This window comes from Pan paniscus, chromosome 14 (assembly GCF_029289425.2).
Source record: "Pan paniscus chromosome 14, NHGRI_mPanPan1-v2.0_pri, whole genome shotgun sequence".
NCBI lineage: Eukaryota > Metazoa > Chordata > Mammalia > Primates > Hominidae > Pan > Pan paniscus.
The window spans coordinates 49,475,287-49,500,079 of NC_073263.2; the positions used below are offsets into that span (position 1 = coordinate 49,475,287).

Genomic DNA, 24,793 nt, shown 5'->3' on the forward strand with positions numbered 1-24,793 from the left:
CCATTCCTCCAGGATCTAGAACTAGAAATGCCATTTGACCAGCAATCCCATTACTGGGTATATAACCAAAGGATTATAAATCATTCTACTATAAAGACACATGCACATGTATGTTTACTGCAGCACTGTTTACAATATCAAAGACTTGGAACCAACTCAAATGCCCACCAATGATAGACTGGATAAAGAAAATGTGGCACATACACACCATGGAATACTATGCAGCCATAAAAAGGGATGAATTCACGTTCTTTGCAGGGACATGGATGAAGCTGAAAACCATCATTCTCAGCAAACTAACACAAGAACAGAAAATCAAACGCCTCATGTTCTCACTCATAAGTGGGAGTTGAACAATGAAAACACATGAACACAGGTGGGGGGGCATCACACACCAGGGCCTGTCGGGGGCTGGGGTGCTGGGGGAGAGATAGCATTAGGAGAAATACCTAATGTAGATGACGGGTTGATGGGTGCAGCAAACCACTACAGCACGTGTATAACTATGTAACAAACCTGCACGTTCTGCACTTGTACCCCAGAACTTAAAGTATAATAAAAAAATAAATAAACGGGTGCAGCACTGGGGAGAGAGAACCATTTACAGTGGTAGTAGAGAGCTTCTTAGGAAATCAAGCTAATGTAGTCAAACATCAAGTAAATCTGGGCCAACAGAAAAAATTTTCAGAAACCAGAGATCTGTGTGGTGTGGTTACATTTCTGTCAATCAAAAGGACAATACTACTTGCTTCAGAAGAATAGAGTTAAAAGGCTGATGGCTTGGTCTGGAAGATGCTTACCAAGTCCTGAAACTTAGAGAGCCAATGGTTGCAGTCAAGAGTTACTTAAGGAAAAATGATATACACCACCTTTTGGGATTCTGTACCTGGGATACAAATAAGGTTTAATATCAAGGTGTACTCTCCTTGTAGCAAACACGAGAGTAATGAATTATGAACTCTTACTTCCATGCTGTGATGGTTAATATTAGGCATCAACTTGACTGGATTGAGGGATGCCTAGATGGCTGATGAAGCATTGTTTCTGGGTGGGTCTGTGAGGGTGTTGCCAGAAGAGATGGATATGTGAGTCAGTGGACTAGGAGAGGAAGACCCACCCTCAGTGCAGGTGGGCACCATCCAATCAGCTGCCAGGGCAGCTAGAACAAAGCAGGTGGAAGAAGGGGGATAAGTAGCGTGGCTTTCTGAGTCAGATTTCTCTCTCTCTCTTCCTGTGTGGTGCTGGAAGTCAGCTTTTCCTCCTCCTGTCCTCTTTGGACATCAAGCTCCCAGTTCTTCAACCTTTGGACTCTGGGACTTGCACCAGCAGCCCCCCATGGGCTCTTGGACTTTCGGCCTCAGATTGAGAGCTGCACTGTCAGCTTCCCTGGTTTTGAGGCTTTCAGACTTGGACTGAGGTACTACTGGCTTCTCTCTTTCCCCAGCTTGCTGGTGGCCTATGGTGGGACTTCGCCTTGTAATCATGTGATTTAATTATTCCTAATAAACTCATATATATATAAAAGCAAACTGTGCACTGAGATAAAATATTTGCAAAACAAATATTTGATAGAGGGATTGTAAGAAAGTCACTACTGGCAGCCCAGATCCAAAGGAAGGGAAAATAAATTCCACTTCTCAATGGAAGAAGTAGCAAAGAATTTGGCTAATATTGTCTTTAATTTACCACAGGCTGACATACGACTAACGCATTCATTTTGCAGGGCCAAATAATTAGTGTTTGTTGCAGAAGGAATGCAAAGAGATAGACCAATGTAATATTCGATTTCTTTTTCTTTTTTTTTTTTTTTGTTGAGATGGAGTCTTGCTCTGTCCCCCAGGCTGGAGTGCAGAGGCGCAATCTCAGCTCACTGCAGCCTCCACCTCCTGGGTTCAAGTGATTCTCGTGCCTCAGCCTCCCAAGTAGCTGAGATTACAGGCATGCACCACCACACCCAGCTAATTTTAGTTTTTAGTAGAGACGTGGTTTCACCATGTTGGCCAGGCTAGTCTCAAACTCCTGACTCAAGTGATTCGCCTGCCTTGGCCTTCCAAAGTGCTCAGATTACAGGCTTGAGCCGCCGTGTCCAGCCTAAATATTCAATTTCTAACATTCAAAATAGGATTATGGAGTAAGGCAATGTGCCTGCAAGTCGGACCTATCTCTCTCCCTTAAGAATATGAAAGATCAGGGCTAGTCCATAAATTATAGATTTTATAGAGTGAGGGTGGTAACCTTCCCCTTTCTGTCCCATAAGGATAGTAGTAAATAGAAATAAAGAGGAAAGACTGGAGTGAAATGTTAGTTTTTCATCTCTGTGATCTTTACTCTGGTGAAAGAAGGTGCATTAGATAAATGAGGATAGTGTTGAAGGCAGGAGGGGATTCTCCTGTTCTGCCCCAGCCTTGTCGTGCTTCCCATTTGAGGCCTCATCTGAGAGGAGGTCATCCCAAAGAGTCTCCTATACCAAAGCAAATTTGGTAACATGGTATGATCAGGTAGCCATAAAGAGAGGGACCTCTTCAGCACTCTTTGTTCCTCTATTTGGACTCTTCCCATCTCTGGTCTGCCTAATCCAGGGACACCATACTCAGTCTACATGGATGCCAGGACTCTTCAACCTCCTACATCTGGGTTCTTTTTTTAGAGATGGTCTTGCTCTGTCACCCAGGCTGGAGTGCAGTGACACCATCATAGCTCACTGTAGTCTCGAACTCCTGGGCTCAAGTGATCTTCCCACTCAGCATTCCCTAGTAGCTGGGACTACAGGTGCGAGCCACTGCACTCAGCTACATCAGGAACATCTTAAGTAGGCTGGGAGCAGTGGCTCACACCTGTAATCCTAACACTTTGGGAGGCTAAGGCAGGCGGATCACCTGAGGTCAGGAGTTTGAGACCAGCCTGGCCAACATGGTGAAACCCCATCTCCACAAAAATTACAAAAGTTAGCCAGGCATGGTGGCAGGTGCCTGTAATCCCAGCTACTCAGGAGGCTGAGGCAGGAGAATCGCTTGAACCTGGGAGGCAGAAGTTGCAGTGAGCTGAGATCACGCCACTGCACTACAACCTGGGTGATAGAGTGAGACCCTGTCTCAAAAAAAAAAGAGGCACAAGAAGAAGAAAGATGACTGAGAGGACAGCCCTTTAAACCAGGACAGAGTGAACATGATTTAATGAGACCAAGTTGAACCACATTGAACATTTGATTCATTTTACACAGACCCATATCCCAAATAGTGACAAACAGATTTGGGGAAAAATCAGACTCCCTATTAAGAAAAGAAAGAAAGAAACTCGTTTTCTTCACACATCTGAGTTGCAGTGTGAGTTAAATTTGTGATTCAGTTACAATACATACCATATAATACTACATAAAACCATAAGGTGGATTCTTGAGTTTTACATATGAAGCTTCAAATATCAAACATAGGGATAGACCAGAGGAAAGAGGGAAAAGAAACTGGATGAGTTTAAACAAGAGGCTCAGGTCTGGGAGTAGAATCAAGCACATCCAGGCCGGCACGGTGGCTCAAGCCTGTAATTCCAGCACTTTGGGAGGCCAAAGCAGGCAGATCATGAGGTCAGGAGATCGAGACCATCCTGGCTAACATGGTGAAACCCCGTCTCTACTAAAAATACAAAAAAATTAGCCAGGCGTGGTGGCAGGCACCTGTAGTCCCAGCTACTCGGGAGGCTGAGGCAGGAGGATGGCATGAACCCGGGAAGCGGAGCTTGCAGTGAGCCAAGATTGTGCCACTGCACTCCAGCCTGGGCGACAGAGCGAGACTCCATCTCAAAATAAAATAAAATAAAATAAAATAAAATAAAATAAAATAAAATAAAATAATAATCAAGCACATCCAGTCAGCACAGGGTTGCCCAGGGCAGGGTGGGGTGAAAGAATGGTTCCAGCTACAGTGGACTCTCTCTTCCAAATCAATCTCCTGAGAGTTACAGGTGAAGGAAAGAGGAACTGGGCAGCATGACCTTAACTGCATTATTTCACCTTATAACCTAACTGTACTCGTTACATGTTCTTCAGGTAAATTAAGGAGGGCCTGCTTCATACTTCATTGCTGGGAATATTCTCAGCCTCAGTTATCTTCTGGTAAAAAGCTGACTAAATAATAATAGATACATAAAAGAGGTATGAAAATAGAACAGAGAGGCTGCCATTAACTTACGGATATACTGGAGCAGAACAAAATAGCCAGTATGAGGAGCATTCCAGCATCCCCCAGACTGAGGCTATTTCTGTGTAAATGGAGGGAGGAAAATGGTGCTCTCCTGGTAGAGTCCTGGAATTGGGCAGGAGAGGGGCCTCTTTGCCTGGATCACCTTTCCTTCATCTAGGAATCTGGAAAAATGCAGAAGAAAGTGTAGCAATAAGGAGCTGCATCAGGTTCTCATGCTGCAATAACTCCTGGTAGATCCTGTTCAACTGGTTGAGAATCCTGCAGAAGGGAATTCAATATGGGGGTTCTCTAATTAGAGTAATATTTATGTGGGTTGACACTTCTTTTATATGATTCATAAACATCAGCTTGGTGCTTTTTTTTCATGACCATTTGTACTTTATGTGAATCATGCCACCTTTCTCCACACAGCCTAAAGTTTTCAGAAGAAGAAAAATGTTTTCTAGTTTAACTATTTAAAAGGACAGATGCTCCTCGACTTACAATGGCGTTACATCTAAACAGACCCATAGTAAGTTGAAAACAAGATTTTCAACTTGACTATATTTTCAACTTACAACGAGTTTATCTGGAAATAGCCCATCATAAGGAGCCTACTGAATGTTATTGCCTTTGCACCACTGTAAAATAGAAAAATCATTAAATCAAACCATTTAATCTGGGGACATCTGTATTTTGTTACACTGGTATAAGGTAGAGCAGCTTTTACTCAAATACTCATTTATGAGGTACATATGTGTTAGTCACCATTTGGGTACTAGAGATACTGACATCAAAGACATCCTCCTCGACTTTAATGCTTCTCTGGGCTGATGCTCCTTTCTTGTCATTCCTTTATGGGAGGGTAGACTTAGGCTATTCCAACTCTTCTAAGCTTAGTAAAGATCAGGCTATAACATATAACCAGGTTTTATTGAAGGTTTTGGGATAATGAAATGCAACTACTATGCAATAAAAGAAAACTTTAAACTGGCTAGCAAATGTGACTTCTGAATGTACAGGTTCTCCTATTCACCTTCCCATCCCCTCTTAGCCCCAGACTTCCTACTTACTATGTTCTAGGAGCGGCCTACTCACCTCAACAGGAATGCCTGGGACGATGAATACCATCACCCCAGAGCCAGGCTCTCCAAGTCCTCTAAGGCCCAGTGAGAGGAGGAACCTGCTAAGGCTAGCCTCTGCAGATATATAATCTTCATAAACTCAGCTCCACCCACAAGGATGACCACTTCTGATATTAAGTGGAGCAGTTCAGCTCAGCTTTGCTTTGACCCTTTCTACTGCTGAATTGTATCTTGATTTTTTTCTTTCTGCAAATCCATGTTACATTTTTCTTTTTTTGGCTTTTTTAAAAAGTTTGATTTTAGTTTTAATATACAGATTGTAAAATTCATCTTTTTTAGTGTGCAGTTCGATGAGTTTTAACAAATACATAATCATATTACCACCATGATAATCAAGATACAGAACCATTCCACCACCCCCAAAAAATCCCCCATGTCCTTTTGTCGTCAACCCCTCTCCACATCCTCAGCCCCAGGCAAACACTGGCCTGTTTTCTATGTCCAGAATTTTGCCTGTTCCAAAATGCATATAAATGAAATCATATAGCATGTAGCCATTTATATCTGATTCCTTTCATGTAGCATAATGCAGTTGAGATTCATCCATGTTGTTGAGTGTATCGGATGTTTGCTCCGTTATATTGCTGAGTGGGTTTCCATTGTATGAATTTACCACAGTTGATTTATCCATTCACCAGTTGAAGAACGTTTGTTTCCAGATTTTGATGATTAGAATAAAGCCAGTGTAACTGTTACATACAGGTCTTGGTATGAACGTAAGTTTTCATTTCTTGTGAGTAAATATCTTGGAGTAAGGTTACTGGGTTCTATTATAAGTGTATGATTAACATTATATGAAATAGAAAATTGTTTTCCAAAGCAGTTGTGCAATTTTGCATTCTCACCAACAATGTATGAGAGTTCTAACAACTCTGTATCTTCACCTGCATTTGGTATTGCCAGTTTTCATGGGGATTTTTTTCTTATTCATTCTAATAGATGTGCAGAGGTACCTCAGTTTGGTTTAGGCTTTTATTTTCCTAATGACTCATGACGTTTAGCATCTTCTCATGTGCTTATTTGCCATCATATCTGATATGGTTTTGCTGTGTCCCCACCCAAATCTCATCTTGAATTGTAGCTCCCATAATCCCCATAAGTTGTGGGAGGAACCCAGTGACAGAAATTGAATCATAAAGGCAGTTTCTCCCATACTGTTCTCATGGTAGTGAATAAGTCTCATGAGATTTGATGGTTTTACAAGGGGTATCCCTTTTCATTTGGCTCTCATTCTCTCTTGCCTGCTGCCATGTAAGATGTGACTTTCACCTTCCACCACGATTGTGAGGCCTCCTCAGCCACATGGAACTGTGAGTCCATTAAATCTATTTTTCTTTATAAATTATCCAGTCTTGTGTATGTCTTTATAAGCAGTGTGAAAACGGACTAATACAATATCTCTTCTTGGTGAAATATCTGTTCAATTCTTTTGTCCACATATTTATCAGGTTGTTTGCTTTATTATTGATTGCTGAGGATTCTTTACATATTCTAGGTCCAAGTCCTTCATAAGATATGTTCTTTGCAAACATTTTCTCCCAGTCCACAGCTTGCCTTTTTGTTTTCTTAACTAGTGTCTTAGTGAACTGAGGCTACTATAACAAAATACCATAGAGTGAGTGTCTTAAACAAGAGACATTTATTTCTCACTGTTCTGAGGGCTGGCAAGTCCAAGAAGATCAAGGTGACAGTAGGGTTTCTTCCTGGTCAGGGCCTTCTTCCAGGCTTGCAGATGGCTGCCTTCTCACTGTCTTCTCACAGAGCAGAGAGATTGTCTTAGTCTGTTTTGTGCCACTATAAGGGATGGTTTCTGTTTGGTAATTTATAAAGAACAGAGACTTATTTCTGACAGTTATGGAGGCTGGAAAGACCAAAGTCAAGAGACTGCATCTAATAAGGGCTTTCTTGCTGTATCATCCCATGGTGGAAGGGTAGAGGGTTAAGAGAACATATATGCACACACATGTGCATGAGAGAGAGAGAGAGAAGGGAAAAGTTGGAAGGGCCAACTCGTCTCTTTATCAGGAACCCACTCCCACAATAACTAACCTCCTCTCAAGATATTAGCATTAATGCATTCATGAGGGCTCTGCCATAATCACCTCTTAAAGCTCTCACCTCTCAACACTGTTGCACTATGGATTAAGTTTTTAACACATGAACTTTGGGGTACACATTCAAACCACTGCAGATAGAGTGACAACCAAAATGAGTGATTGAGGCATAAGTCTCAAATCACCCAGGTTTATTGAGCCAGCTTGAGGCTGTGCCTGGGAAAAACGTAAGTCACAGAAGCATCTGTGGCTATTTTTTCCAAAAAGGTTCTCAGGAGGTTTAGTATTTATACATTTTCCTTAAAAAACAGGAGACAGCAGTGAGATAAATGATTACGTACTTATGAGACTTTAGTTAAAGCCCAGTAAATCTATATTTTACATATGATAAGGTGAACATTTGAAGAAAAAGGGACTAGAGGAAGCAGCCACCTAGGGGAGAGGTAAAGGAACCATTAATCTCATCTTGTCTCAGGGACTGGTGAAGGAACTATTAATTTCATCTTGTTTTTGTTCTACACCTGGGAAGATAAACTAGCAGTCTTTTGAAAGGGCTAGCTTCTGTTCAGCCTTTAGGGAAGAAAACCTAATGACTGTTTTTATTTTTTCTGAGACACTTTCACTTTGTCAGCCAGGCTGGAGTGCAGTGGTGCAATCTCGGTTCACCACAATGTTGGGGTGATCAGACCCAACACCAGGTCATGGGGGGTGATGAAGTCCGGCAGAGTCAAAGGAATGAGAAAAGACAGTTTGAGAGAGAAAGTGGGTCCAGGGGGCCAACGCAAGTATGGAGGCTGTGAAGGCCCTGAGCTCTGGAAGCCCACGCTATTTGTTGGTGATCAAACAAAGAAACAGGTGGTGAGGATGTGGAGGTTGAAAGGTAGCGATGCATCAAGCAAATAAGCTATAGCTGTGATGCTTTAGCATTTTCTTTGAAGCATATGGAACATGTTCTGCTACTTGAAATAATGGGAGTGCTGGAAGCAAGGAGCCAGCAAGTCTGACATATTCCAGAGGCCGTGAGGGGTTTTATGCCCTGAGCCCTGGGTTCCATCCAAGCCATGAGGGGTTTTATGCCCTGGGCTTAGATTATGGTGCGGCACGGCAGCCTTCCACCCTTTAGCACAGAGCTTGGTGTTCCAAAGGCCACGAGGGGTTTTAGACCCTGGACCCCGGACATGTTCCAAGACTCTTTCACATTATATCAGACATGCAAGCCCTGCCTCAGCTTCTCTCCCAACACTCAGCTTTTCTCCCAACACACAACTTCCACCTCCTGGGTTCAAGCAATTCTCCTGCCTCAGCCTCCCAAGTAGCTGGGACTACAGGCACCGGCCACCACGCCCGGCTAATTTTTGTATTATTAGTAGAGACGGGGTTTCACCATGTTGGCCAGGCTGATCTCGAATTCCTAACCTCAGGTGATCTGCCTGCCTCAGCCTCCCAAAGTGCTGGGATTACAGGTGTGAGCCACAGAGCCCGGCTGAAAACCTAATGACTGTTAACAAGGGAGGGGGTATAATGAGGTGTGTCCAACCTCCTATCCTATCATAGATGTAAATTCAGCATTCAAGGTTTCTCTGGCATTCCATTGGCCAAGTTGGGGGTGTGAGGGGTCCATTCAGTCAGTTGGAAGCTTAGAATTCTGTTTTCATTTCGCAAGAGCAAGCAAGCTCTGTGGTCTCTTCTTACAAGGCCACTAATCCTATCATGAAAACCCTCGCCTCACGATCTCATTTAACCTAATTACCTCCCAAAGACCCCATCTCCAAATACCATCATTTTAGGGATTAGGGCTTCAACATGTCAATTTTGTGGGAACACAGTTGAGTCCATAGCAGTATCTCTCAAAGAGAAAAAGGTTTTAATTTGGGTGAAAGCCAGATTATCATTTTTTAAGGGTCATTCTTTTCATAGCTACGAAATCTATACCTAACCAAAGATCACAAAGATTTTTACCTATATTTTATTGTACAAATTGTATACTTTAGATGTTTTTATTTAGGTCTACAATCCACTTTGAGCTAATTTTTATATATGGTGCCAATTATAAATCAAGGCTTTTTGTTTACATTTATATGTCAAATTGTTCCAGCACCATTTGTTAAAAATACTATCTTTTCTTTATTGAATTGTCTTTGCACATTTTTCAAAAATTAATTTATATATGGATATATATATATATGGATCTATTTCCAGTCCATTTTGTTTCACTGATCTATATGTCTATGTTTTTACCAATACCATACTCTCTTGATCACTGTGGCTTAATCCTAAGTCTTGAAATCAAGTGGTGTGAACCCTCTAAATGTTTTCTTTTTAAAAATTGTTTCTATTATTCTAGTTATTTGTGTTTCCATACCAATTTTAGAATCAACCTATCTATTTCTACTGGAAAGGGAAGCCTTCTGGTATTCTGATCAGGACTGCATTGAATCTATATAAATTAATTTGTAGAGAATTGATATTTTAACAATACTGAGTCTTCTGATCCATGAGTATAATATTTCTCTTCTTTTACTTAAGTATTTTATTTTCTTCAGCAACATTCTGTCAATGAAAAGAGTCCAACTCTGGCAAACTACGCATCTGACAAAGGACTAGTATGCAGAATCTACAAGGAATGCAAACAAATCAGCAAGAAAAAAACAAACAATCCCATCAAAAAGTGGGCAAAGGACATGAATAAACATTTATCAAAAGAAAATATACAACAGCCAACAAACATGAAAAAATGTTCAACATCACAAGCATCAAGGAAACGCAAATTAAAACGTGAGATACCACCCTAAACCTGTAAGAATGGCCATTACAAAAAAGTAAAAAAACAACAGATGTTGGCCTGGACGTGAGGAAAAGGGAACACTTTTACACTGCTACTGGAAATGTAAACTAGTACAACCACTATGGAAAACAGTATAGAGATTCCTTAAGGAACTAAAAGTAGAACTACCATTCAATCCAGCAATCCCACTATGGAATATCTACCCAAAGGAAAATAAGTCATTACATAAAAAACACACATGGGGCCGGGCGCGGTGGCTCACGCCTGTAATCCCAGCACTTTGGGAGGCCGAGGCAGGCAGATCACGAGGTCAGGAGATCGAGACCATGGTGAAACCCCGTTTCTACTAAAAATACAAAAAAATTAGCCAGGCGCAGTGGTGGGCGCCTGTAGTCCCAGCTACTCAGGAGACTGAGGCAGGAGAATGGCGTGAACCTGGGAGGCGGAGCTTGCAGTGAGCCGAGATTGCGCCACCGCACTCCAGCCTGGGCAACAGAGCGAGACTGTCTCCAAAAAAAAAAAAAAACACACAAAAAAACAACAACACATGCACATATAGCAGCACAATTTGCAATTGCAAAGACATGGAACCAACCTAAGTGTCCATCAACCAACGAATGGATAAAGAAAATGTGGTATATATACACCATAAAATACTACTCAGCCATAAAAAGGAACAAGATAATGTCTTATGCAGCAACTTGGATGGAGCTGGAGGCCATTATTCTAAGTGAAGTAACTCAGGAATGGAAAAGCAAATATTGTAAGTTCTCACAAGTGGGAGCTAAGCTATGAAGATGCAAAGGCATAAGAGTGATACAATGGGCTTTGGGGACTCGGAGGGGAAAGTTGGGAGGGGAGTGAGGAATAAAAGACTACATATAGTGTACACTACTCAGGTGATGGGTGCACTAAAATTTCAGAAATCACAGCTAAAGAACGAATCCGTGTAACCAAAAACTTGAAATTAAAAAAAAGGAAGAAGTCAAACTCTGTAAAATAGTTGAAGGGATGTATTCTGAGGCAAATATGAGTGACCATGGCCTGTGACACAGCCCTTGGGAGACCCTGACAACATATGCCCAAGGTGATTGGGGAGCAGCTTGGTTTTATACATTTTAGGGAGACATGAGACTTCAATCAAATACACTTAAGATATAGATTGACCATTGGTCTGGTCCAGAAAGGCGAGACAACTTGAAGTGGGGCAGGGTTTCCAGGTTATAGGTAGATTTAAATTTTTCTGATTGGCAATTGGTTGAAAGAGTTATTATCAATAGAAAGGAATGTCTGGGTTAAGATAAGACGTTGTGGAGACCAAAATTTTATCATGCAGCTGAAGCCTCCAGGTAGCAGGCTTCAGAGAGACTAGATTGTAAATGTTTCTTATCAGATTTAAGGTCTGTGTTAATGTTAAATGCTAGTTGGCTTTTCCTGAATTCCAAAAGAAAGGTGGCATAATGAGGCATATCTGACCCCTGCTCCGTCATGGCTTCAACCAGTTTTTCAGGTTAACTTTGGAGTGCTCTGGCCAAGAGGAAGGAATCCATTCAGATGGCTGGGGGTGGAGGTGCTTAGAACTTTATTTTTGGTTCACAGTTGTATAGTTTTCTGTATACAAGTGTTCCATATCTTTTGCTAAATATATTTCTAAGTATTTTATGTTTTTATGGTATTGTTTTAAAAATTTACTTAATTGTTCATTGCTAATATATAGAAATATAATCAATTGTGTATATTAACCTTGAATCCTACGACCTTGCTAAACTTATTTGTTCTAATGGCTTTTTAATTAATTCCTCAGGATTGTTTAAAAAAAAAAGACGGTTACTTATTCCTTTCCAATGTAACTACCTTTTATTGATTTTTAAATTTTATGAGTTGTGCTAACTAGAATCTCCAGCAACATGATGACTAAACGTGCTCAGAGTGGATACCCTAGCTCCTCCCAAATCTTGTCTTTCACCGAGATAAGGCTAGGCTAGTGCTATGGCTGCCATAACAAAGTATCAAAGATTGTGTGGCTTAAATAACAGAAATTAATTTTCTCACAATTCTGGAGGCTAGAATTCTAAGATCAAGGTGTCAGCGGACTTGGTTTCTTCTGAGGCTGCTCTCCTTGGCTTGTAGACGGCTGCCTTCTCCCTGTGTCATCACACAGTCTTCCAATAGAACACAGTCTGGGTTCTAATCTCCACTTCTTGCGAGGACACCAGTCATAACATTAGAATAGGGCCTACCCTAATGGCTTCATTTTAACTTGATCCTGTCTCCAAATGCTGAGGTACTGGGGGATAGGACTTCAACATAGGAATTTTGAGGGGACACAATTCAGCTCAAAACAGTCATTAAATATGATGTTAGCTGTAGGTCTTTGTAGATGCCATATATCATGTTAAAGTTTCATTTTATTTCTAGTTTGCTCAGAGGTTTTGTGGGGTTTTTTTAATCACAACTGAGTATCAGATTTTATTAATTTTTTTCTGCATCTATTGAGATGATTATATGTATTTCCTTTCTCCCTCTGTTAATATGCTGAATTACACTGGCTTTTCAAATATTAAGCCAACCTAGTATTTCTGGGATTAATCTCATTGTTTAATATATTATCCTTTTTATATACTACCATTTTTTGAGAAGATATTGTAAGTACCTTTGTAATGAATGTGAATGTTGATAGTGAGGAGAGATGCTGTAAAAAGCTTAATACCCATTTAGTATAACATGGAGAGTAAGCATATTACTTAGAAATAAGTAGGCAAATATCAGAAATACAGTTGAAAGAGTTAAAAGTGATTGTTTCTGAAAGTAGGAGGGTCAGGTTGCTCTTGTTGCGGTTTTTGCACCATTTTACTTCTTAAAATTATAGCTATAGGTCAGGCGCAGTGGTTCACGCCTGTTATCCCAGCACTCTGGTAGGCCCAAGTGGAAGGACTGCTTGAGGACAGGAGTTGGAGATCAGCCTCGACAAAAGACCGACAGCCCACCTCCACACAAAAAAAAAAAAAAAAGAAAGAAAATTAGCTAGCTTGGTGAAAATTAAAATAAAATAAAATTACCAGTATGTGCACATTACTTTGGGAGAAGTAAAAATAATGAGAGAGAAAAAGAGAGAAAACCCTCCCAGTAACTAGTCATTTGTTTTTATGATTCAGCTGGTTTGTATTTTGCATGGTGCATGGTGTGCAAACATCTGAAAATGTCTGTTTTCCAGTGTTTGTAACTAACTCTTCCCAGCATGATTTATCAATTAGCCTTTATTTCCTCCCATGACTTATGAATATACCTTAAGCATAGTTGTTTATAATGGGATGTTTCTAAACGACCTATCCTTATCCTGGTACCACGCTGATTTGAGCTACAGGGCAAATGGGTGCACCACGGTGGGCGAGGTCATTCACGGAAAAGAGAATGTGCAGTGGTGCCGAGGTTGGTAAGAGCAGGCGGCTTGTACACGTAAATGCATGGTTTGCAGGAATCTGGGAGTGGATAGGCTGACGGGTGATGAATATTCAAAGCACAACTGTAAGCGACTTTAGTTACAGCGAAACTCTAAGGCACGCTGCCCTTCGGAAGGAAACACGGCATTGCCCAACCTGATAGCCCTCCGCGACGCATTACGCACCGCAGACAGCTGGAGAGGCCGACGCACTCTCGCTTTGATTTCGGCGCCTCCGCCCTCGCGGGGAGACAGTTGCTGCGGCCGCGGGACCGGATAGTGAGCGCGTCACTTCCTGCCGCTGCCAGGCGCGTCCTGCCGCGCGCTATGACGGCCAGCGCACAGCCGCGCGGGCGGCGGCCAGGAGTCGGGGTCGGAGTCGTGGTGACCAGCTGCAAGCATCCGCGTTGCGTCCTCCTGGGGAAGAGGAAAGGCTCGGTTGGAGCTGGCAGTTTCCAACTCCCTGGAGGTCATCTGGAGTTCGGGTGAGCAGCCGCGGACGCGAGGAAACCGGGGCGTGCGCAGAAGGGACGAACTCACGCAGTGCTTGCTTCCGTGTGCCGTGCGTGAGAACGTCCGCGCTGACGCTGCGTCCTTTCTTGCTCGTTCCCTCGGTTCCTCCCCTCGACCTCTGGGCGACATAGGATCGCGCCCAGGAGGGGGCGCTGTGCCGGGTCAGGCGAGGTCTTTGCTCTGCTAGCTGGGTCTTTCCGGCTGCGCGCCTGCTGGGTGGTGGTTGGGAGTTCGTCTGTGAGGTGTGTTTCTCACAGCTTACACACAAAAGGAGGAAAGCAGGTGTGTGTAAACCTCCAGCAGCCCGATGTTGTCAGCTAAGACATTGCACCGTTTCCATGTGATTGATTGATTGATCGATCGATTGATTGATTTGAGACTGTGTCTCGCTCTGTAGCCCAGGCCAGAGTGCAGTGGTGCTATCTCCAGTCACTGCAACCTCCGCCTCCTGGGTTCAAGCGATTTTTGTGTCTCAGCCTCCTGGTAGCTGGGATTACAGGCGCCCGCTACCACGCCGTGCTAATTTTTGTATTTTTAGTAGAGACGGGGTTTCGCCATGTTGGCCAGGCTGGTCTCTAACTCCTGACCTCAGGTGATCCACCCGTGAGGTCAATGACCATAGCCAACATTGAGCTCTAATAGGCTTTTTGTTAAGGGCTGGATAATATGCCAAGCTCTTTGCATGTATACTTTCATTTGATCTTTACATAACTGGTACACTCAGTGGGCTAAATTTGATGGGAGAACAAACAGGAAATGGTTTTATTTTCTCCTTCCATTGCCTTCAAACATGATTTTTTCTTTCCCTCTTCAGTGACGTTTCCTGCAAATTCTATAGTTTTCTTGTCACTTGGTTATAAAAATAAATCACATTTGGGTCAGTATGATTCACTTCCAAGCATTTAAAAGTCCAATCCAATTTAAACCTTCAGTGTCACTTCCAGTTTCTAATCCCTCCCCTGCAGTGCATAAAGGAGGTGTGAGCCATTGTTCTGCTTTTCTGTATCCTCCTCCTCTTCTCACCTGGCTGTCTCTGAGTTTCCTTCTTTCTCCAGTGTGTTGGAGGAGGAGGAGAGAGCAAGCCATTCAGGTGACTGATGCTGCTCTGATCCATCCATTGGTGTCCTCTGGGCATGATATCCACATGTGTGCTTTCTCAGGGTATGTTTGTCAGTTGTTGGGAAGTCCCACAGAGATTTTCCTGACATAGGTGACGGGCTTTCTGTGATGCTGGCCCACCTCCTAGCTCTTGCTTTTAGCACATCACCCCACGTTTTCTTTCTTCTGGGATCTCCTATTTGATTACCCAGCAGTCTCTTTTGGCATCTGCTTGGCCCAAAGGAAACACACAATGGGAATGATATTTCCACTGCTGCCCTTTTTCCTTGCTCTGCCTCTGTATTCATCTGCATCTGGAAACTCCGAGGGACACATTTCAGATTTACCCAAGAGCTTTCACCCTTGTAGCACACCTTCTCTGATGCACTGGGGTAGGCCTGTGAGTTTCTGCAGCTCAGGATGTCTTTAGCAGGGGAGTGACACACTGAGTATCTCCTTCTTGAGTCACTCCCAATCTTATGACTGATTCTCTTGGAATGTTCCTCACCTGTCTTGGGGGGCAGAGTTGGCCCCTTGTAGTCTGGAAGGGAAATGCTCCTACTAGGCTGAAAACTCCAAACTTTCCTCTGTCTCAAACATCTCCTGTCTTTCTTATGTAGCCTGGGTATGGAGAAGTCGCAGGTCTAGTCTGGCCTTCCTTAGCTTGAGCTTGAGCTCAGATAACATCTGTTTGCCCTTTTGCTTGAGAATTTAGAAGTGCTTTTTACCTATTGTTGTCAGTTTTGAGGCTTAAATTGAAATTCTGAGACTGCTGGAAAAGACATAGTGGCACTTCTTGATACAATTACAGTGACCCCATGAGGAAGTAATATACTCTCTTTTTACTTGTCCAAGGTGGAAAGTAATGAACTTTGAGCTCAATCCCAGGTCTAGTTGACTCCAAAGTCTGCTCTTAATCCACTAAACTGCCTCCTGGTTACACACAGGTTCCAGGGCTGTAAATTAGTGCTGAGATGGCTAAATGTTAATTTTTATTCAATATTAAGTCCTTTTCATCTTTAGATAACTAGATACAGGATATAATGTCAAGGGCAAGGTTGCTGATTTACTGTTTTTAAATTTTTATCTTTTTAATTAATTATTATTACTATTTTTTGAGACAAAGTCTTGCTGTTTGTCCAGGCTGGAGTGCAATGGCACCATCATGGCTCACTGCAGCCTTGACTTCCCAGGCTCAAACTATCCTCTTGCCTCAGCCTCTTGAGTAGCTGGGACCACAGACCATAGGCACGCACCACCATGCCTGGCTATTTTTTTTTTTTTTTTTTGGAGAGATGAGGTCTCACTATGTTGGCCTCAGCTGGTCTCCAACTCCTGAACTCAAGCTGTCCTCTTGCCTCCGCCTTCCAAAAGATTACAGACATGAGCCACATGCCCAGCTGATTTGTTTTAAAGCAGGAACCAATTACAGTTCTTCTTGTTTTACACTAGAATTTTCTAGCCAAGAATTTCATGGCAAAATATATACACACACACACACGTATATACATTTATATATATACATATATATACACACACATATGTATATATAAAAAAATAGAATTAATCTAATTTTTGTTTCTGTTTTCCAGTGAAACCTGGGAAGAATGTGCTCAAAGGGAAACCTGGGAAGAAGCAGCTCTTCACCTGAAAAATGTTCACTTTGCCTCAGTTGTGAATTCTTTCATTGAGAAGGAGAATTACCATTATGTTACTATATTAATGAAAGGAGAAGTGGATGTGACTCATGATTCAGAACCAAAGAATGTAGAGCCTGAAAAAAATGAAAGTAAGAGAATTATATATAATCATGCATTTTTCTTTCAGGAGAGCAAGTGGTCTGGAGGAATATTACAGTATGTTGCCATATGAAGAGAATGCTATTGTCTGAATGCTTGTGTTCCCCCAAAATTCTATGTAGAAATCCTAACTCCCATGACGAGGTTTTAGGAGGTTGGGGCCCTTGGGAGGTGATTAGATCATAAGATAATGAATGGGATTCATGCCCTTATAAAAGAGACCCCTGACCCCTTCCATGATGTAAAGATACAGAGAGAAGATCGTTGTCTGTGAACCTGGAAGTGGGCCCTCCCCAGATATGGAATCTGCCAGTGTCTTGATCTTGGACTTCCCAGTCTCTAGAACTGTTGAGAAATAAATTTCTGTTGCTCATAAGCCATGTAGTCTGAAGTATTCTGTTATAGCAGTCCAAATAGCCTAAGATATATGAATGTAGAGATGTCATATAGAGATATACATAGGTAAATATATTTGGACCATGAGGAACCAGACTGTGTTTGTGTCCTGGTTCTTAGAGCTTTGTGACCTTGGGCAAATTATTTCATGCCTGGGCCTCTTTTCTTATCCGTGATAATAATAAGTACCTTGGATGGATTCTTGTAAGGATTTACATACGAAGAACCTTGTGAACACAGTAAGTTTTATTGTTATTGTTTAATGTTGTTTCAGGCAGTAATTTTAAGGAAAATATTTTATCTGTTTTACTCAGTTTTCTCACCTGCGCAGGAGAGTTAATACCATCCATTTACGGTAAATAATTACACTGATAAAACAATTATTGTTTCAGAGCAGTTGGGTTCTTCTTGCCTGCCACCCAGAAAAAGCCAGTACCCTGAGACAGTAGGAGTTGTAGCAGAGAAAGAGTTTAATAATCACAGGGCAGCTGCATGAGGAGGACGGGAGATAATTCTTAAATCCTACCCATAGAGAATTCGGAGGCTAGGGTTTTTCAAGGATGGTTTGACAAGCAAGGGGCTAGGGAATGAGAAATGCTGCTTTGTTGGGTTGGGGATAAAACCATACGGATGTCAAAACTGTCTTCTTGTGCTGAGTCAGTTCCTCGATCGGGGGTTCCCAGGACCACTTGAGTCAGTTTCTTTGTGTGGCTTACCGATTTGGGTGGTACCAGTTGGTCCATTAGAATGCAAAGTCTGAAAAATATCTCAAACACTAGTCTTAGGGTTTACAATAGCAATGTCATCTGTAGGTGTAAATAGGAAAGTTATAAATCTTTTGACCATGGGCTACATGCTTCCTGAGCAGTAAGCAGTTACAAAAAAGCAAGTTATAAAATGATGCCTGGTTAGAGTTTAACTATGCCTACATCTTTATTAATAGAGTTCTGGCCCTTACCATAATTTTAACCTTGTGGCCTTTTATTAGTTTTACAAAAGCAGCTTTGGTCCCTTAACAAGGAGGGGGTTAGTTTTGGGAAAGGACTATTACCATCCTTGCTTTAAAGTTAAACTGTAAACTAAATTCCTCCCATAGTTAGGTTGGCCTGTGTGTAGAAATGAGGAGACAGTTTGTGAGGTTAGAAGCAAGGTGGAGTCAGCTTTGTTAGATATCTCTCACTGTTATAATATTGCAAAGGTGGTTTCATTATCTGTTACCCTCTATGTTGAATTGAGTGCACTGAAAGTTTATTTACCGTGTGCTAAGCATTGTTCTAAGGGTTTTCTGTTTACCATCTCTCCTCAAATTCTCATAAAACAGTCAGAAAAGGAACTAAAGAGAAAAATATCAGACTTTTTGAATATATTCCTTGCCATATGAAACTTTATCCAAGTGGTCTTATGTATTGAACCTCCCCTCTAAACATTTAATTTCTTCTCTAATAGGGAAGAATCTTTTCATTCAACAGATACCTATTGAGTACAGTGTTTTGAGTATTGAGACACTGTTCTAGGCACTAAAGAAACAATGGTGCGTAGAACAAAGTCCCTGCCCTCTTGGACTTTACATTTTAGTGGGCTGGGGAAATGACAGATTACAGATATTTTATGATAGTAGCAATAAGGACTAAAAAGAGCAATAAAGCTGTGTAAGAAAGGGATATATGAGTGCTGTATCAGATAGGGTGGTTAGGAAGGGTCTCTGACAAAGGGATGTACACACATATACTGGGCAACATAGTGAGACCCTGTCTCTACAAAACTAAAAATGTTAGCCAGAGTGGTGGCACATGCCTGTAATCCCAGCTACTTGGGAGGCTGAGATGGAAGGATCGTGTGACCCTGGGAGATCAAGGTTGCCATAAGCTATGATTGCACCACTGCTGTCCAGCCTGAGCAGCGACAGAGTGAGACCCTGTCTCAAAAAGAAGAAATGGACTAAACATTTTCTTATTTTTCTTTTTTCTATGGGCAAATAAAGCTGAGACTAGAAGAGAAAAATATGATGGAAGTTTTTTTTTAAATTCAGTATCCTTCACAGGAAGCAGATATAGAAAGGCTTCATTTTTAGAGAAGGTGCTATAGAGAAAACACCAAGGTCACTGACTGTCCCACAAGCTTTATTTGACCATTCTCACCAAGCCACCTCTGGGTGCTTCCTCATTCTTCAGTCCTCTTTTTGCCCTGTCTAGCCTCTGTAGGGATTTGAGTTGGGGAATCCTGATGCAAGTTATAATTTTGAATCTCACTCCTCTGAGCTGCGGGCCTGTGTTTCCAGTTGCTTTCTAAATATCTTCCCTTAATGTTCAGAAGGCATCTCAAATTCAACTCAACTTCAAATTATGCTCATTATTTTTTTTACTGAACTTTGAATCTATAAAGAACAGTTCTTTTGGCTTATACATTTTGAACTCTTCCCTGCCAAACACAGTGTCTGACTCATAATCAGAATTCAAAATATGTTGAAGGAAGGAAGGACCCAGTGAATGAACATACAAGCCAACCTCTTTCTGTGAAGCTCTCATTTAGTACTAGACTGCCCTACTTTTTAATAACTTCCATAAGATTACTATTCTACTTTAAGTACTAAATCATGAGTTTTTATAACCATGTAACTATATGTATTGTTTTATTCCTCTTAGGATATAGTAGTTAGGAGTAGTTTTACATGCTTTGTGGTTTTTAAAATTCATTTATGTAACTTTTTTATTTGTTCACTTTCATTTTGTTAACTCCCTGACATGAACCTTGCTAGTAGTCTCAAATAAAGCAGTATGATTTACAAGGTCCAAGATTACTAGCATCAAATCAGATTTGATCAAAAACATTTATTGCTCTATATCTGTTAGTAACAATACAGCAGGAATTATGTTCACTTTATTCCCAGTTGCAGCCTGATAACCAACTACACTGATAACCAGCTGCAGCCTAGCCAAGGTACAAGGGCTTGGTGGGTCTTTGTTTTATTTCTAGGATAAAGACACAGTCTCTCTATCCCGTGCTCCTCAGGCCTTGGATCTGGGTAGCCTGCTTCAGTTTACTATTTAGTGCATCTTTCCTCCAACCATCTAATTATAGTTCGGAGGCTCATCCAGACACTTCATTTTCTAGGGGATGGGGTAAACTTCATGGATGGGTTTTTGGAGACCTGGTTAATTAAGCATCTTGCACCACATTGTTGGGTACTCAGTCTGTCTGTGTCTGTCTGTCTGTCTCCCTTTGTCGCTCTCTCTCTCTTCCTCTCCCGCCCTCCCTCTCCCCCTCCCGCCCCCACCTCATTAGTGTATGGTCACAGTTACTGATCATCTCTTCCTGTACTTATTCCAGTTTCATGGATTTTTGGCCCCTGCATTCCCAAAGTGAAAATACGTACCTATATACCTGTATTTTATGGACAGAAAGATACTTAGTGCTTACACATAGTAAAAACAGGTGATCATAAAGAAACTAGAACATGGAGTGTGTATCTTAATATAATATGTAGGTATTTGTCATAAGCATCTGTGCGTCTATGTTATTTACATTTAAATCATGAAAGAAACACCATTCTCTAGAATCTTTTTCTAGAATTTCATGTACTTTATAACTGATAGACACTGTTAAATCTTTCTTGTTTCAATGGATTTTTAAAAATCATCTCCTTCTGTATTTGTTTAAAATATACCAAGGTACAATATTTTATTTTCCTCTGCACAGCTTTCATACTTTTTTAAGAGATGGAGGATATCTTAGAAACTTTGTAATCTACTTTATTTTATAGGTGAAGGAAGTGGTTTATTTTAATGTAGTATAACCTATAGTATATAACGTTATTTGCATTTTTTACAAAAATATTTACATAAACATTGACTAATACTAAATCTGGGTTTACCATGGCATAGCCTTTGTAAACTGGGCTTCACATTCAAATAACACAATGTTTTAAATGACCACTATTCTCTTCATAAGACCTTCATTCTACATGCAAATTATATTTGTATAGCCAAGCAAATGCAAAGCATCACTATGAGTTTATTAGTAGCAAGTTATTTTTAAATTCAATTAATTTTTTCTAAATATAGGTTAGCTTACCCAAATAAACACCCTTTGTTTTCTGTTACCTAAATAAATTGATTTAGCATCTTTCTTTTCTAGGTTGGGAGTGGGTTCCTTGGGAAGAACTACCTCCCCTGGACCAGCTTTTCTGGGGACTGCGTTGTTTAAAAGAACAAGGCTATGATCCATTTAAAGAAGATCTGAACCATCTGGTGGGATACAAAGGAAATCATCTCTAGGTGGCCGAGAAGATTTGATTTTCTTTAAAAAGACAAGAATAAGGTCTGGTTAGGGAATGAAAAATGTATACATTTCGGAACAACTCCATTTTATCTAAAAAAGTTCTTGTGATTGCCAGTTTATTTGCAGTCTCTTAATGTATCCCCCACTCTTTCAGCCAGTACTTGAGAAAATTTTTCTGAAATATGTCATTGAATTGTATTCCAGACACAGAATACATGATAAATACTGATATTATGGGTAATCTGCTTTCCATATTTACCTATGATATTTACTGTGCAGTTTGTCATTACTAGCTTGCATGGAGTAGGATGCAGTCAAATTTGCCTTAGTGTTTCTGTTCAAATAGAGACCTGAATTCAAATATTGTAGTTTAGGTTCAAACAGAGTATGGCTATTGCAAAATTTACCAAATTTGTTGATTACCTCTTTTATTAAAGAAATGTTGGGGAGAGGGTAATATATTGTGACAATTTTTGCAACTTACAGGGAATAGGACAGGTCATTAGGGTGTATTTCCCAGGTTTCCAATTGAGAATCTAAACCAAGAGAAGTGAGACAAACCATCTAATATCTGTATCCTGCTATTAATAGGCTGTGATGTTGAGTTTCTCACTTACTCTTTCTGAGGTCCAGGGTCCTTATATGAAGAGATTCATATATATGAAGAGATTCGATGAAGAGATTCGTCTAGAGCAGTGGTTGTCAAAGTGTGGTCTGGGGGGGCCTCAAGAGCCTTTCAAGGGTATTCTAGGTCAAAGCTGTTTTTATAACACTAAGACATCATTTCACTATTTATAGCTTTTCCTTTTTTTTATTTGAGAAGGAGTCTTGCTCTGTTGCCCACATTGGAGTGCAGTGGCACGATCTCAGCTCATTGCAGCCTCCGCCACCTGGGTTCAAGCAATTCTCCTACCTCAGCTTCCCGAGTAGCTGGGATTATAGGCACCCACCACCACACCTGGCTAATTTTTGTATTTTTAGTGGAGACGGGGTTTCACCATGTTGGCCAGGCTGGTCTGGAACTCCTGAGCTCAAGTGATCTGCCCACCTCAGCCTCCCAAAGTGCTGGGATTACAGGTATGAGCCACAACGCCCAGCCATCATTTATCTTTTTCACTCATTTTTTCATGAGTATGCAGAGGAGTTTTCAAGAGGCTATCTGGTGTGATATTGTAATAGGCTGAATGCAAAAGCAGATACAAGATTCCAGCTTTCGTCTGTCATCAGACATTGAAGAGATTTGGAGAAATGTAAAGCAGCAGTACTCTTCTCACTAATTTTTGTTGTGGTTGGTTAGAAAAATGGTTATTTTTAGTGGGTTTTAATATGTGAAAAAAATAAAAATAGCTATTTGCCAAAAATGTTATTTATGTGTTTATATATACTTGGTTTTTGTTACTTGCAAATGATTAATAAAAATTTTAAGAAATTTCTCAGTTTTCATTTCTATATGATAAATATTTCTAGATAAAACCATACAAAAACAAAATCTCTTTGTGGTCTTTGGTAATTTTTAAGAGTACAAAGGGATCCAAATTTTTGCCAGATTAGGCCAAAAGCTCACATTTTTAATTTTGAGCGCACTTCTGTGAAATCCTGTGCTTCTCTTAGAGTTGATTACCTTTGAATTTTGCTCTTTCAAAAGACCCCAGTACTATCATAATACTTGCTAAGGAATCTTTTTCCAGTGAGTATCATTTTTTAAGTTCTTTCTTGTTTGCTTTTTCAAAATTATGTATGTACATTGTATAATTTGTCATGTAGAAATCTCATTTTCTATTAATTGTATCTTTACCTATTTTTTTTTTTTTTTTTTTTTTCTGAGACAGGGTCTCACTCTGTCAACCAGGCTGGAGTGCAGTGGTGCAATCTCAGCTCACTGCAACCTCCAGCTCCCGGGCTCAAGGGATCCTCTTGCCTCGGCCTCCTGAGTACCTGGGATTACAGGTATGGTATGCACCACCACGCCCAGCTAATTTTTGTATTTTTAGTAGAGATGGTTTCACCATGTTGCCCAGTTGATCTCGAACTCTTGACCTCAAGTGATCTGCCCACCTTGGTCTCCCAAAGTGCTGGGATTACAGGCATGAACCACCACGCCCTGCCCATATTTTTGATGTTAGATGCATGATTTTGGAATGTTTGAAGAGCTCAAATATAATAAGTGTGTATGTATGCCTTGTTCTTTGGATATATGGATTAATTTCACACTAATTTTTCTACTCCTATTTGATTATTCCATGTCCTTCTGTTGCTTGCTTCCTCATTTTACTTAATTTCACTCCCTCAGTTGACTGAATCCCTGTCCCTGGCTTCTCCTAAGTGATAGACATGTGAGGCTTGATAAGAAAGCAGGCGAGCTTATGGATTAAATCCTTTCATAGGTTTATCTCAACTACAGTTCATTGGTAATTCATTAAGATATCTCTTTATGTTAGTACTTATCCATGCAGATATTTTATAGCTTCAAAAACTCATCACAAGGCCTGGCACAGTGGCTCACACCTGTAAACCCAGCACTTTGTGAGGCTGAGGTGAGAGGATTGCTTGAGTTCAGGAGCTCAAGACCAGCCTGGGCAACACAGGGAGACCCTGTCTTTATGAATAATTTAAAAATTAGCCAGGCATGGTGGCACGTGCCTGTGGTCCCAGCTACTTGGAAGGCAATGACAAACTCATTGAAAGCTTGTGAGGTTTGTTTGTTTTTTAACTCAACCAACTTGACATGAAATGTGTTTCAACGGAAAGAAAAAACTAACCAGGAGTTTTATTCATAGGAAAAGGTAAAAAGGTAAGAATTCCATATTAATTAGAAGGGGATTGTGTGTACATCAGCACTTAATGTGCTCAGGTGGCATTCAGTGACAACTCAGTAATTAGGAAATATTTCTCTAAGTCAATGAATGAAGCAGGATTTAGAACTCTTAAGAAAGCAGTTAATGCCTGGATGGTTTGAGTATTGCCTTTAATAGAAAAAAAAACTAAAGCTGACTAGCAACATTCTCATAAAACTGAATGTCAGCTAGAGTTCCGGAAGTGTACTTTACTGCCAGGTTGCTGGGAGGGAAATATCTTTTCGTCTATTTGCTGGACCAACCCTGAGGTGTCATC

The 24,793-nt window shown here is 40.9% G+C and overlaps 1 protein-coding gene and 1 long non-coding RNA gene across 4 annotated transcripts in view; one reads left to right on the forward strand and one right to left on the reverse strand.

Annotated features, from left to right (window-relative positions):
- Nucleotides 1-14,222, reverse strand: part of LOC129393635 (uncharacterized) — a 35,489-nt gene extending 21,267 nt beyond the window's left edge. For 2 of the 3 annotated variants that reach the window (XR_010109692.1, XR_010109693.1), the window contains exons 1-2: nt 13,785-14,222; nt 4,185-4,357 (exon numbers count right to left, since the gene is read on the reverse strand). This is a non-coding gene — a long non-coding RNA (uncharacterized LOC129393635). The remainder of the gene's footprint in view (nt 1-4,184; nt 4,358-13,784) is intronic. The other variant, XR_010109694.1, reaches the window with a different exon arrangement.
- Nucleotides 13,926-23,114, forward strand: NUDT15 (nudix hydrolase 15). The gene is made up of 3 exons (XM_003811418.6): nt 13,926-14,083; nt 16,802-16,998; nt 21,539-23,114. Exons 1-3 carry the CDS (start codon nt 13,926-13,928, stop codon nt 21,676-21,678), a joined length of 495 nt encoding a protein of 164 aa, XP_003811466.1. The 3' UTR covers nt 21,679-23,114.
- The last annotated feature ends 1,679 nt before the right edge of the window (nt 23,115-24,793 follow it).